This window comes from Passer domesticus, chromosome 21 (genome assembly GCF_036417665.1).
Source record: "Passer domesticus isolate bPasDom1 chromosome 21, bPasDom1.hap1, whole genome shotgun sequence".
Lineage (NCBI taxonomy): Eukaryota > Metazoa > Chordata > Aves > Passeriformes > Passeridae > Passer > Passer domesticus.
In genome coordinates this window covers 5,336,484-5,351,996 of record NC_087494.1, presented here as the reverse complement: position 1 = coordinate 5,351,996, position 15,513 = coordinate 5,336,484, and the positions used below count along the sequence as shown (strand labels likewise).

The 15,513-nt window shown below is 43.2% G+C and overlaps 1 protein-coding gene across 7 annotated transcripts in view; it reads right to left on the bottom strand.

The window, feature by feature from the left end:
• The window catches only part of ELAVL1 (ELAV like RNA binding protein 1), a 63,099-nt gene that overhangs the window by 25,472 nt on the left and 22,114 nt on the right, over positions 1–15,513 (bottom strand). For 3 of the 7 annotated variants that reach the window (XR_010349929.1, XM_064396415.1, XM_064396413.1), the window contains exons 3-5: positions 10,689–10,792; positions 9,754–9,907; positions 6,558–6,783 (exon numbers count right to left, since the gene is read on the bottom strand). Coding sequence is in view for 6 of the 7 variants with exons in the window: in XM_064396415.1 (XP_064252485.1) it covers positions 6,558–6,783; positions 9,754–9,907; positions 10,689–10,792 (484 nt within the window). In the remaining variant the exon portion in view is untranslated. Of the gene's footprint in view, positions 1–340; positions 455–941; positions 1,089–6,557; positions 6,784–9,753; positions 9,908–10,688; positions 10,793–15,513 lie in introns of all 7 variants that reach the window. The other 4 variants (XM_064396409.1, XM_064396411.1, XM_064396414.1 and 1 more) reach the window with 3 other exon arrangements.

The following is a 15,513-nucleotide window of genomic DNA, read 5'->3' as shown; positions in this document are numbered from 1 at the left end:
ATCACCTACCCATTCTTCCTGAATCCTGCCTCCTTCACAATACCTCAGCAGGATTCATGCATAACAAAAAGCAAAAATCTTCTCCTTTTAATGTCTTGTTTTGTATTAATTTCTTTTCCCTATAACCCACATTTCTATTCCCCTTTGTTCTGTTTCTGGCCTACACTCCAGAAAATCAAAGTTTCTGAATATTTTAGTGCAATATTAGGGTTGCACAGCTAAGCACTCAAAGGCCAGGAAATGTGAAAGTTAAGGTCAAAAACTCACTTTGAACCCTTGTGCTTATTTATTATTTAAAAATATGAGGTCATGTGATCATAGAAATATAATGATACTATACCAGGGGTTCCCAAATTGAGGTGTACCACTGGTGATTTGCAAACCCCTTAAAAGCGGTACACGAGCTGCTCTCTGCCAAGAGCAGGGCGGTGGCAGATCCTGATTCTCTGCTGACCTGGAGGAAACAGGGAAGGGATGTCTGGGCAGTGAATGCTGCAGTAAGTGCCAAATGCTTCCCCTCTGACTCTTTCTTGCCCTGCATCAAGGAGCTGCTGCTGCCCTTCTTGAGGAGGGAGAGCTCAAGGAGTACAGGGAGGGAGGGAGGGAGGGGAGCAGAGGGATGGCAGTGCACACTCACACACACACTGTGCACTCACACACGAGAACCACTCAGTGCCCATCTCCCCCAGGCTCTCTGGTGCTCAGAGCTCCCTGCCTTGGACACCTGAGCTCCTGGACTCTCCTGTCCCCAGAGCAAGTGACACTCCATCCCTCCCTCGCTGCAGCTTTGCAGCCCAGGGGCTCCCAGAGCACAGTGGGACACTCCTGAGCTGCAGCAACTCACTGACAGCCAGTCCCAAGAAAAAACAAGTTTGGGAAGCCTTGAACTACAGCCAAACTGAAAAAGCAGTTAGAAGTACCACAAGGTGAATGAGACATACCAACCCGCATGATCTGATGGAGAGGTGACACATCTGGTATTTCTTTTGGCTTTGTATATAAACGTTCCTGTGCTTGCATGCTTGATACACTTACTTGTTCTGACAGACACCTTCAGTTCTGTAGCTTCTTTCCAAGAGAGTAATAATCTGGTAGGATGAATTTATCTTAATATCTGTCAAGTTTCCATCTCAACAGATCACCAGTCCTGAATCCCTTCTCAAAGCACTGAGCTCAGAATTGCCTGATGTTGGTTCCAGCAGTCAGTATAGCTCTGCCCCTGCCTGCTCCCAAGGCTCAGGCTCTGCCCAGGAGCCCAGTAACACCACACCAAGGACTGCAATCAGTTGTAGGAGAGCAACTGGTGTTAAATGCAAGAAAACAACAAATCTAAATGCTTGTAACAGACAATTTAAAATAGCAAGTACGTCTGCTTTTTGGATACACTTATCTTCAAACAGATTGTCCTCTATTCCTGCTTTGACTCACAAAAATGTTACAGGTTTATTAAAATACCCAAACCAAACAAAACAGGGTAAAACCAAACAAGTGCCCTAAAATATTAGAAAAGTAATTTAAAAAAACCCAACCAAACAAAAACCCTACAGTAAATACTATTCAGCTAATCTGATAAATGTCTGTTCTCACTCTGCACAAGAGGGACCCCAGATCTGTCACTCAGCTCAGGGTAACAGCCTGCATGAGCAGTGCCAGAGCAGCTGACACACAGCTCTCTGTCCTACCAGGACAGATTTTTGTGGCCACGCCAATTTAAGATGACCTTTAGGAAGTTACACTTATTAAAGATTTTTAAAAGACCATCCTACTATGGCAAACACAAAGGCCAACAGAGATTCAGGATGTTTCAGAGAAAGTGATTTTAAAATTCCTTTAATATTGTAATTTGAACGATTTCAGTCTTAGCACACTTACAGCAGGTGTCCTCATTTCTGTTGAAATTATTTTTATACTGTCTCCTCCACATTGCTTTTTCAGGCCTCCCAAAGAGTCTGTAGCCAGTGTTATTTGCTTTGGTTCCTTCAAGCCATGCTAACCTAATACACCAACATCTTGGAGCATTAGGTATCAACAACAGTGTATTTTCCATCACAACTCTTTTGTACTTTACAAGCTTCCTGTTTCTATTCATGACCTTTTGCTCCCTCTGCAATTAACAGACTGCTTCATTTAACAGATCCTGAGATTAGTTTAACTCACTGGACAATGTAATCTCAGAAATTACATTCCTGAATGAAAGCAGTTTCTTTTTAGGTCTATGCAAGTGCTACAAATTCTTTTCACAGAACCACAGAAACTCTTGAGCTGGAAGGGACCCAGAGATACCATCAGGGCAGCCCCTGTTCCTGCACAGCCACCCCAACACCCCACCCTGAGCAGCCCTGGCAGCGCTGTCCAAACGCTCCTGCAGCTCTGGCAACCTTGGGGCCGGGGCCATTCCCTGGGCAGTGCCAGGGGCAAGAAGCTTTCCCTAATATCCAACCTAAACCTCCCCTAACATAGCTTTGTGCTGGTTTTGCTGAACTCTTTTGCCTGCACTCTGAGGACAGTTCCATACAGCACCACGGGTGGGATGCCAAAAAGCAGGAACATCGGTTTTAATCCCAGCTTGTGTTGCCATTGCACTTGAGCTTGGCAGCTTTTTATTTTTTAATAGCTCCACAAAGAGCAGGAGCTCAGCTACACTGAGAATGTCCTTCTGACAAGCAACTTTTTCTGCTGTCATTGTTACAGACAGAAAAGATCTGCTGTGGGCAACACAAATCTTGTTGAAAACTCAAGTGACACGAGCTCTAAGCCTGAAAAAATCAGGGTGTTGGGTCAAACAACCATGAGAGGAAGAACAGAAGCAACTGGAGTTTTACTCCCATATTCTTCCAGAACTTTGATGAAGTACTTCTCTGGATGAAATGGTTTCTACTCAGCTGCACCCAAATTACAAATTGGTCTAAAAACTGAAAATTTAAACAATTTCACTGGAGTGAAACCAAGCAGGTGTACAAGAGCTGTCTGAGCAACTGTATCACTGACAGGATTAAACAGTCCACCTGCATTTCCCCTTGGATCAAAGAACTATCACAAATGGCTCCCCTTCAGGCATTCAGGGCAGAACTCATGGGCTGATACTGGTAGAGTTATGCCCATTACAGGAACTGGCTCCAACCCTGAACAAGTCTGAAAGCTTGGAGTTTGCCAACTGAACTGGCAATAACTGAGGTCTGAAAGAATGTTGCTCTAGTATAAAGCTCTGGTGAGCTGCAAAAGCACAGGACTTGCAGGGGACCTGAGCAGCCTCCTCATGCTGCAGGAGCTAAACCCCTCCATTTCATCACAGTTCAGCACCTGGAGAACTGCTATTTTCTTTAAGTAAACAAATCTTACACTCTAAAGAAATCCCTGCCCCAGATGTTTTATCTGTCCTCCAGACACAATCCCATGCTGTGGCATCATTCCCTCTGGAAGGAAGCAGAGAGCCTGGGTCTTTGAGTTAGTCCAGGAATCCAGTGGGACACAGCACTAAGACCAGTTCCTGATGTGAGCCACAAACATCACAGGAACTCAAAAGGATTAAAAGAACATTAAACAAAGGGTTGGAGAAATATCTGTAGGAAATTAATAATTACAAATTAAATACTAAAGGCTTAATCCTGGACTTACAGGGATTCTGATAAAATGAGATGAAATGTAATCAAAATATCAGATTACATATTCAACCTCCGTGGAGCAGAGATCACAACTTTAATTTACACAGACTGCGGGCTCTGTGGAAGCTGCTTATCCATTCATCATGTCTTGTTCACTACCAAAACAAACAAGACTCAGCCCAAACTCGGGTTCCTGAGCTTAACCACAGCATGAGTAATCACAACTCCTTCAGTTCAGCATCCTTCAAGGAAGACAGACTCACCAGAAGAACTTGCAGCTAACACTAAAAAAATCTAAAGGGTTGTGGGACAGACTTGATGATGCTGGAGGTCTTTTCCAACCTTAATAATTCCATGACCCCATGGTGCAAGCCTTGTGCATACGTGTACAGACGTGCCTGCACGAGTGATTGAGGGAAGGAAGCTTTGTAGTAAGTGTTGGAGCTTTCACAAGTCTGTGACAAGGTAGAGATGAAGTGCTTGTGTCTGCAAGTCAGCTGGGGGCTCTTGTGTCCACAGTGCCTTCCTGAAAGCACAACCTTACCTCAACTGCTCTACTCCCACCTCTGCCAGGCTGTGGGACCCCAAAATCTTCAGCTCTTTCCCCAGCAGCAGGTCTGCCCCTGGGAGCAGCAGCCAGCCAACGTGTGCTGACAAACAAGCACTGGGCACAGACACCCAGCAGGACACAGCTCCCAGGGCAGCAGGAATGGAACAGAGACAGAACATTTTCTTCCTCTTAAGCCCCACTGTAACACCCCAAGCCTACAGAAACACTGTGTGTGTCTGCCCCATCCCTGAAGTGTCCCAGGCCAGGTTACACAGAGCATGGAACATCCTGGCATAGTGGAAGGTGTCCCTGCCCATGGCAGTGGTGGGACAATATGAGCTTTAAGGTCCCTTCCAACCCAAACTAGTCTGTGGTTCTATGAAATGCACACAATTGCCATTAATGCTGCTCTAAATAGTACATTAAGAGAATAATGAACAAACTGGTTCTTAAAATTTAGTTTCACCAGCAACTGTTAATATAAATACATAAATAATTTTTATTGTTCCTGAGTGATCATTAAAAGACTGTATTGAAAGTATTTGGTCTCTTAATTATGGATGTGAATATTATTTTCACTCGTTATTCTGATGCACTATGATCCTGGCATTAATTTTAGGGGGAAGAATGACGATGAAAATGTCCAAGTAAATTAAGAACATTAAGAATAAAAAAGATTTGACTAGGATCCAGACACACTGAAGCCCTGGCTGAGACAAAGGGCAGATGTGTTGATTTTTTAATAATTCACCTAAATGCAAACAATGCAGAATTTCACTCCTCATCATGGCTCAGGAGGTTTGGTGTGGAGACCTGGGTGACTGCTTCAGAGAAAGGAGGAGCTGCCTGAGCTGACTTCCCTGGGCTACAGCTGAAGATAACTGGAGAATAACTGAGGCTGGCAGGGACCTCTGGAGATCCTCTAATAAACCCCCTGCTCGAAGCAAGGCACCTGGAGCAGGCTGCTCAGGCTCATCCTGTCACCAAAATTCTATTTGACCAAAAACTGGTCAAATACAACCCTTAACACCAATGCAGCGTTCAGAAGGGCATTCACTATTCATGACAGGCCTGGTTGCACAGGGGACAGCTCCACCTTGTGTGCACGTGATCCTCTACGAGCATGTTGCTTGTATACAGTCACCAGGTGCATATTTTGCTCATTACCATAAAGCTCTCCCCAGTTTCCCAGGTTCAGTCCTTGTTTTGGCTGTAGCTGCATTCCTAAGCCAGATGTCTTCCCCTTATCTTTCAACCATCCTTGCTCAGAAAATAGATGCTGCATACCCTGTTTCCTGCTAAAACTACACAGGCACAATAGAAATTAGATGAACCCTTTTGGTATCAATTCTAGCCAGGTTTCAGCATCTCCAAGGACAGAAATGTCACTGCCTCCTTGGGCAAACTGTTCAACCACTCTCAGTATAAAATCACTACTGACTACAAAGTACAGATTTTCTCTGGAGACTCATTACACAGAGCTGTGCTCAACATGCTGAGCTACAGCACTGTGGACAGGAGACAGCAACACTGGAACAGCAGCACAGCTAAAAGGTGGCTGAGATTTTAGTCCAATTGTACTGAGCTCATTGGATCCCTCACAATAGAACATTAAAAAAAAAAAAAGAGTAAATTCTCAACAGGGAACCACCACTCTCAGAAACATATATCATCTCAAAGCCTATTGCTTCTCTGCAAGACATCAATACACTGCATTTTCCAGAGCACCCTCCAACCATCAGCTTCCTCCACAAACACCCAAGGCATTTCCAATTCAAGCAATTCATATTCAAAGCAACCAAAGCAGTTTTCTATGACAAAACACAGTGTCTTCTATAGCCCTGGAAGCAGACAGGAAGCTGCAACTGCTCAATATTCTCATCAGTAAACTCCTGAGGCCTCGAGGGAAGGCAGAACCCTGCACAGGTTGCAATGCAGACAGGAATCCCACAGAACCTCCTCGTCAGAAATAAGGTTTTCCTTTCTTATTGTAACACCTCCCTGCTGGAACCAACCATTCAGAGCTTTAATTAAGTTGTCAAATTCTATCTGTGTTCAGATATACAAACCACAGAATGGGGATCTGTTGAGACAGGCACCTACCAACACCCACCTGGAACCTGCTGCTGCCGTCCCCTCACTGTAACCCAGCAGTGGAAACAGACACTGGAGTGCAGGTACCTTTACATACTAACTTCAATATAAATTTTACAAATAAGATTTTTCTTTAATCACATTTTAATGCAACAGTTTCTTTACATAACACTGAGGACAGATGGTGCACTATGTATTCATTCACACATGCTGCAGTGAAGGCATCACTGCCCAGCTGCGGGGGCACAGCTCCCCACACAACCACAGGAACAGGAGCACAGCCTTAAATGCATTTATTCTTCCTAACCTACCTGAATCTCTGTGCCTGGTGATGCACTGGCCCTCCAAACCGTCTAGCTGGTGAATGACACAACTGCGACAACAGTGCCACATTTTTGTTCTGGTTAGGGTTGGCTGCAAACTTCACTGTAATGGGCTCGGAGGAACCTGGGGGTTTGTGACCATTGAAATTTGTAATTGCCTCTTCTGCTTCTGACCTTTTGTCAAACCGGATAAATGCGACCCCTCTGGACAAACCTTGTAACCAAACCAATAAAAAAACAAACAAACAAACAAACAAAATTGAAGTTCAGGATAAACTCAAAATAACTTTGAAAACAAAACCCAAAAAAGTTCAGTATTTCTATGGTCACAGCTTTCAAGTTCTCTACATTTATATTACTTCAGCAGCTGGAGGATAAAGTACAAAATTAAGAAACCAAAGACAAATTAGTGTACTCATTTCAGCTATAACAACCACAGTGACTAAACACTTAAAAAAATATGTAGTAAAATTCCATGATATTCATCACCAACTGACATTTCCATTCAGAAAAAAATTCAACATTTTAAATTAAGTTTAAAAAAAAAATAAATAATTAACTCCAGATGGTTAAAAACAAACCCAAATCGGTTAGTTCCAATTACTTTATCACTAAAGAGCATCCACAAACACAAAGTTTATAAATTTTTGCAAATGTTTTCATTTTTCCATGCTAGAAACACATTCAGGTTCAGAGATGAGGGAACAAATGTCTGACTATAATAAAGGACCTCCATCTTTTTTAATAGAGAGATCAGAATTTCACCTGCACCATATATGCTATTTGCAGCTGACACATAGATTATTTTTATTCATAAAATCAATGAAGAATTAACTCTTGGTAGCTGTACCAAACCAGTATCACAGCTGCTAAAAATTTGTGTATTTTTTTCCTAGTCCCAGCCCCCGGATGCTGTTTCCTTCTGACTGAGGTACAAGTTATGCCTTGTGAGCTCTCCTCTCCACCCCTTGCTTCTCATCTGTGACTTGACCTTGGGCTGAAAACACGGTTTATCACAGTGAAGCTAAAAGGGCACATTTTGTTTAAATGCAACTCCAGTGGAGGTACTGTGGCCAGACCAAATGTAAACATTAGCTCTGTTTCAGAAAGGGATGTATCAGATACTTTGTTTTCTTCACATCCACCCAGGACCATCTTCAAAGCTGGATACAGAAGTTAAGCTTATCATAAACCACAAAATCATAAACTGCTGTTGGTAACAGTTGAGGATCATTTTCTGTTTCACAGAAGTAAATGTAACATGTCAAGACCTGGGCCTGAAGCAAACAAGGTGTGATTGCACTTTGACAAAGAACAACACACGGGCTCACCAGAGTAGAGCTGACAGCACTGCATGCTCAGGTACCACTGAGTCAGCCTCCCTGCCAGGGGAAGGGTAAGGCCCACCTGGGAAGGCCCAGCATCACTGGGAACTCAGCAAGGCCTGTCCTAGAGCTCAGCTTACTGTGACTCCTCCACTTTCATGCTGCTCATCCTAGAGCTTCTCAAAGCATTCATTTAAAACTTAAATATTTTAGAAAGTGTATTTTTAAACAGAGTAGTTTTCAAAAGCTGGAGTACCACGTCTGTGAGAAGGTACAGCTAAGTACAAATTAAAATGTGTCTTAAGTGGGAGCAGACCAAGACAGGCTTAAAGCCAAGGCATAGCTACATTCCTGGTGGGATGGCCAGCCCAGGCTCTGTAGGCATTAACTGTGAGATGTAACAGAACCCACTCTTCAGTCAATGCATTATTAAAGCTATGGGAAAGCAGGTGGTGTGTTCTGAGCTGAATCGCACAGCATCAGGCCTCAGCACACCCATGAAAACTGTATTATTCTTGGAGAGATTTTATTTGTATGACTTGTGTCATCTCATTTTACAGCTCTGTCAAACCCAGATGCTCTCCAGACCCGAGGGACTGCTAGAGGGATGACTAGTTTTGAGACTTGCATTACTAAGTTTCCTGTGCTCCACAAGTCTTTTTCTTGCTTCTCATTACAGCTGCGTCCTACATAACCAGCTCCAGGGCCATGCAGGTATCAGAGCTGGGCAAAACAAATAATATTCTCCAGGCAGGATGGGATTTTCCTTATTCAACCATGGTGTGTCTGACATGTCAGTGCCCAGATCTCACCAAGTCACCCCAGGTTTCTCTCAGCCTGCACTCAGACTGAGCCCTGCAGGAGCTGCTGGTGGCCCACTCTGAACTACAACAGATTCCTCACAGAGCAGAAAAGCTTCTTCTGAACTGATGTGTAGAAATGCACATCCCAGTTATAAATGTTAAATGTGCAATTGCTAGAATTAGATTGTCTTTTATTCCAATATACCAGATGTATAATCAATGAAAAAGTGTATTTGTAAACAAAAGCTCTCTCCAGATTAATACGTGACATATGGGCTACCAGTAAAACCAGAGAACAGCTGGGTGACAGGATAAGCCAGACAGTTATACTGTCTGAAATAAAGGGGTAAGAACTTTAAACACCAAAAACACACTGTAACAGTCAGAATTGCCATCACAAAGAAAACCTTAACTTTGGTCTCCCCTGAGCCAAGTGCCTAAGTAACTTCACTCCTCTTTTTCTTTTTTCTTTTAATACAAAAAATGCATGTAGAACTCTCAGGGCAGTACTAAGTGTAAGAAATTAATTCCTTTGCTTAGCAGTAACCACAGAAGCCTGTAAGACATCTCACATGGTTTAAAATATGAGAAAATTGAGTGAGTTCCAGGCTAGTACAAAAGACAAAACACATTTTTGTTTTGCTTTAAATCTGTAACTATGGCCTGGAATTGCCCAGTGGATAAGAGCTGCATGTGTGTAAAGTCAAGGTAAGGTCAGCACTCCAGGTTACACACATGGCCCAGAAACACAGTGCATTGCAGTGCCAGCAATTGTCAGAGCAAGAAAGTAGATTTGGCAAATTAGCAGCTGATTAAAATGACAATAATCCTATTTTAATATGGTCTGAGGTTTGGGCTGTAAGCTGGAAAAGGCAGTGTGAGTCATTCTGTGTTTAAAAAAAATCACTGAACATGGATATCCTGTTAAAATTCTATCACCAGTTGACAGCAGATGTCATGATTAGCTTGTGCAAGTCTGTAGGTACTGCCAGTCTCAGAAAACACCAAACACATGCTGTACATTCCAGTTTCCACAGCCACGGTCCCAGAACTCACCTGTGGTTTGATCCACAAGCACACGTGAGTTGATGATGCGCCCAAAACGGGAGAACATATCTTCTACATCCTTCTGTGTCATTGACCGGGGCAGGCCGCTGATATATAAATTAGCATCCTTGATAACTTCAGAACTTGGGCGGGCATAGGAAACCTTTAAAAGAAATGAAAATACATCTTCAGAGTATTAACAGCGAAGATCAATTTATTGTCATGAGCCAATTTACTTAACTCCTCCATTACCAACACATGCATTTTTACTGGAGTTCAAAAAAATGGAACCAAGAGAGAATAGGGGAAAATCAACCAAACAACAGGAGCAATGGCATGTCCCTACATAATGCCATTCCTTTTGGGATAACCCAAGAAATAACAACTATATTAGCATTGCTGTAAGGAGACAGCAACAGAACAACACCAATGCTCCCAGCAAACAATTTTGGCAACAAAGAATCTCGAGTTCTGACTCAGCCACTGGACCTGAGCTTACATCAGGAACTTGTCCTGCCAGTATATTTTCTAAAGCTTCTTAAAAGGATGATACGAGTAGAGTGCAGTTTTCTGTCATAATTTCTGGTAGGGGAGAAAGCTGCATAGATCACCTCAGCAGGAGTGAATCCTACACACAGAGCACAGGCTGTTATTTTGGAGAAGGAAAGGAGTGCACGTGTACTAACAAGATTTACAAGAAATATTACGAAGCATACAAGATGTGCATGAGTTAAACGCCTGGAAGCCATCTATAATGATCCCTCTACTGCTGTAAAAATGGTGGGAATATAAAGAAAGGGAACCTTCAAATACTAAGCTGTTTCAAAACACTTCACTACTCTCCTCCCAGATTCATGCTTGCTGCAGCTGGGAGCACACAAACTTTACCATCAGAATAAAGTTTATTACAATGCTGTCTTCACAGATGACTGAAGAGCTCCTACCTTGATAGTTTTTGACTGAAGTCTGAGGCCATTCAGTGTGTTTATTGCTCTTTCAGCATCTTTTGCAGTTACGTAGTTCACAAAGCCGTAGCCTAAGCTGTGTCCTAAAGGGAAGAACATTTTTTAAAATTAATCCTAACAAAATTATGTTATTGCTACTAAATTGAAAGGAAATGCAAACAAGAAGTTAATTTAACATACACAATCCACACAGCAAATATTTCAGTAAGCCAAGGAGGTTTCCCAAGGCTGGCACACATCATGAGTAACTCAGAGGTCTTCTGTTTCCACTCTGGACATGCCTCTGCCTTCACAGACAGCAGGCATTGCCAGAGCACCCTTTAACAGTCAGAAATTTAGGGCTAAAACACAAACTCTGACCAGTCTTGCAAACTTCATGGGTGGGGAACAAAGGCAATGACTTAACTAAGTTCATCAGTACAAAGTCTTGTGGATGGAGAGCAGAAAGTGAGAAAATGTCAATGATGAACTGTAAGGTATGAAATTAAGACCCTCATGATTTCTTTGGCTATTCCAACCTCCACCCCTGGGTACAAGAAGGAAAAAGAAGCTTCCAATCCTTCATTAATACAGCTAACAAGCAGCCAGTTTCCCAAACACAGCATCATAGTGAAGAGTGAAAAATTCTCCTTAAGGCAGACAATTCATATACTGTTACCTTATTTAAGTTCACTCTTAAAGGAATAATTTTATATTAATAATAAAAATCCTTAAAATATTTAAGGAAAAGGATATTTTTGGATGCTTACATGCTCTGCTTCTATCTCCAATCTCCACAATTGCTACTATCAATTATAACATATATTAAGATCATTTTGGGTTGCAATTTCCCAACAATTACGGGTTCTTAGTAGTGTAGGTTTAAAAATAACTAAAATACTTTCAAGACTGTCTCAGAGCAATAAAAAAGCTGCAATCCAACCCCAGACACACCCCTTTCAGCCAACTTCTCCTTGTCTGCCAAATCTGTGGGATTTTCTAAAGAAAATTGTAAGCATGCATAGGAAAATGTGCAGTTTTCCTCTAACAATATACTACTTTTAAATTATTAAGCTCTATTAGGGACATTAGAAGACAAAGCTAATTGTTATGGTAAAGGACTCTGTGGTGAAATAACCCTTTTTAATCACACTGCTTGGCTCTGCAATGGTCTTAGCTGACAAGGTAGTTTCCTTATGCTTTCCTGACATTTCAGAAGACCAAATACAGACACAGGAGTCCAATGATAATATATCATGGCACAAATGTCAGAGGAAATTATGAAAAGGGCTGTAAGAAAACTGTAGATTAACTTCAGATACAGAAAAAAAGGATGCCCAGTCTGCTGAGACATCAAGATTGCAAGTGTAAAATCCACAAGGGAATGGAAGGATGCCCCAAATAACCTTCAGTGTTTTCATGCCAACAGACTGACTGCAGAGCTGCACCAGCTCCTGGCACGGCCTCTGCCTTTGGCTGCTTCCTTGTGAAACCTAATCCAGCAGCAACTCAGCTGAACCCTGACAATGGCAGAGCCTGCTGTCTAATGCACCCTTTGTATAAACACTCCCAGGTAATTTCTGCCCTCTGCTAAAACTCTTAAGAGAAGCCAGACCCCCTGTGTTCAAGGCATGCACAGAAACAACAGCCTGTTCCCTTAGAGACCTGGTGTTAAACCAGCTCCAAACCAGCCTCTGTGACACCAGGCACAGAACACAACTAACAGCAAACTGCTCTGTGCCAGCCAAGGAGGATTTAACTCCATCCTCTGGAGACCTACAGACAACATCCGAAAAATTCTGATCAATGTTTCTAACATGTACCCACAGCATGGTTTTTGTGATTCCTTTATAACATTCCTTTTGTTTTATTAGTCAAAGATGGTCATTGAGATCAAATATGGTTGGTTCCCACCCACTTACCTACTGAGATTATTTACCTCTGATTAAGAAAATGAGTAACTGAACAATTAGAAAAATGTTGAGCACCTGGACTCGACCTTATTTCTCTTATTTTTCTTACCTTTTGTTTTCTTAGTCTGAAGTAAGTTTAAGAGGGAAAAAATACCAGGTGGACAGTTGGCAATGACTTCTGCAAGGATGGGAAGGATCCAACATCCCTCACAGGTCCAGCCCTGCTCTGAAGGCTCAGAGCAACAGCAGTTTTATGGATATTTTCAGTCTGTCCCAAAAGTCACATAAACATGAATATTCCAGCAAAGTACCAAACAGAACCAGGTTCTAATAAAAAATATGGAAACGGGCCCTTAAAGACCAGGGAAGCATACCCCAAACAAGACTAATCCCTCCAAGTGTGACCCCCAGTGAGCCCTGGAGGACTCTCACTTCCTCGATGGATGCTGCACTGGGGAGGACTGGGGGACTATTTTCCTGACAGGTGAAGAAGAGCAGGATTCCACAGCAGGAATAGAATTAGTTTGAAAGTACCTTAGACACAATTTCATTCCACTCCTGCCATGGCAGGGACACCTCCCACTGTCCCAGGCTGCTCCCAGCCCTGCCCAGCCTGGCCCTGGGCACTGCCAGGGATCCAGGGGCAGCCACAGCTGCTCTGGGCACCCCAAGCCAGGGCCTGCCCACCCTGCCAGGGAACAATTCCTGCCCAATCTCCCATCCAGCCCTGCCCTCTGCCACTGGCAGCCATTCCCTGGCTCCTGTCCCTGCAGGCCTTGTCCCCAGTCCCTCTGCAGCTCTCCTGGAGCCCCTTCAGGCCCTGCCGGGGGCTCTGAGCTCTGCCTGGAGCCTTCTCTTGTCCAGGGGAGCAGCCCCAGCTCTGCCAGCCTGGCTCAGAGCAGAGGGGCTCCAGCCCCGGCAGCACCTCCGTGGCCTCCTCTGGCCTGGCTCCAGCAGCTCCATGTCTATCTTGTGCTGGGGTTTCCAGGCTGGAGATGGGGTCTCACCAGAGTGGAGTCGAGGGACAGAATCCCCCTCTCCCCGGCTGCCCACACTCCTTTGTTTCCTTCCAAAGCATCACACACATTATGTGTTTATGCACTGTTAGAGATCAGTGACAAGGAATTTTAAGTTACTTATATACAGGATAAAACCAGACCTAAGTTGCAACACCCATGGACACCCATGAGCAAAAGGCACCACGTGACCTGGGCCCAGTCCCTGGAATCAGAAACTGTGCCCTAACACAGACACGTGCCCACATTAGAAGCAGCTTGCCAGGCACTCTGAAAGCACATTCTACAGCCTCCAGACAATGCTCTCCTTTTCCAAACTCAGGTGTACATATTCTGTGTCCACTTGTTCCTGTACAAGTCCTATCCTACACCTTACACGTTTCTCCTTCCAAATGTCTGTCCCCAAAGTACCATCACAAAGTGACTGTATAATTTTTTACAGTTTTTGTCTGGCCTTCTTTACTGTTTCTGTCAGAGCAAAATTCTGCATCTTTTTCACTTCCAGTTTTATACAAATTCCTCAGTGACTATTCTTTATCCAACAGTTTGAATGTCCTGGGAAGTGAGGGGGCAGGAACATAATGGGGTTTACCCAAACAAACACTGACTAAAAAAAGAAGGCTCTGAAAGTGGCAGGATCACAAAAGTTCATTCGTTCTCTCACTAGGCATTTGACAGTAAGTTCATACTGAACCCCAGTATTACAGTCCTATTAGCTTTTACCTGACAATAGGTAAGAAACTATCAATTACCTGTATTTCTCAACAATAATCTAGAATGCAGACCATCCCTTTTAATCTGTACTTACCACCTTTAAACTACAGTAGTATAACATGACCTTATAGCCCTTAAGTGCTAGAAAAACCCAATCCATGCAAAACTGACAGTATGTGCTAACTTATCTTGCTCTAAAATACCCAATATTTTGGGTATTTTAACAATGAGCCTCAGCCATCTTCTCCCACTCAGTGCCCAGTGTTCATCTCTACCCAGGCTGGGCCAAAACACAACAGTCCTGTCACTGCAGGAGACATTTCCACCTCACAGATGCTTGTGCAGGAATACTCTTTGCTTCACCATTTTACTCCAAAACAGTACAATCTACCTATGTGCTAAGGATGACAGGAAATATATAAGGAATTAGCATTTACACAATATTATGACTGCTGTCAAGTGTTTACCCCAGCAAGGAGAGAAGGGTTTTTGCTTTCTCCTGATGCTCCCAGCCTGCTATAGAAACTTGTAGCACAAAAGAAACTGGTGCTGTAACAGTTTTCCAAATGTTTTAGTGGATAGGAATTAAAAAATATTTTTTAAAGTTCACATAAACATAAATTTACTCAAGAGACAAAGCTAAAAAAGAGCAACAAGTAGGTCCTTATCTGCACAAATAATTAACAAAGTAACTACAAAATCTAGTTTTAAGCAAAATACGACACTCCTTCAGCAGAAAGAATCAAGTTTTGTTTCCATGATAAAAGGCCCTTTCAGGAGAGAGGGCACTGCTTTTCTTCCCGTGCATCACTTGGGTTTCTGTCCATGTCCCTGCTTCCTTTCCCAGCTCCCGAGACACACGGCTTCAGTCTCCAGCTTCTTCCTCATTCCCAGCCCAGTGCTGACAACTCCAGCTTCACTGAGGAGTCTGACACACAGCAGAGCACTTCACTGAGAGCAGCTAACTCAGATCCTCCCCACCCTGTCCTCCACAAGAAACCCCAAAATCAAATCTGGCTCCTGTTAGTGCATCTCAGCATGATGGCAACTTAGTTTAGAACTTGTTTTCAGAAATGGGAATCAGTTTTTGGAGGACATGAGCTGGGTTTGAGTTTTTTGTTTGGCTTTACAAACCGTGCCAAGAGTGATAACCAGAGAGCCTAAACAGGTGCAAGTGCAGGG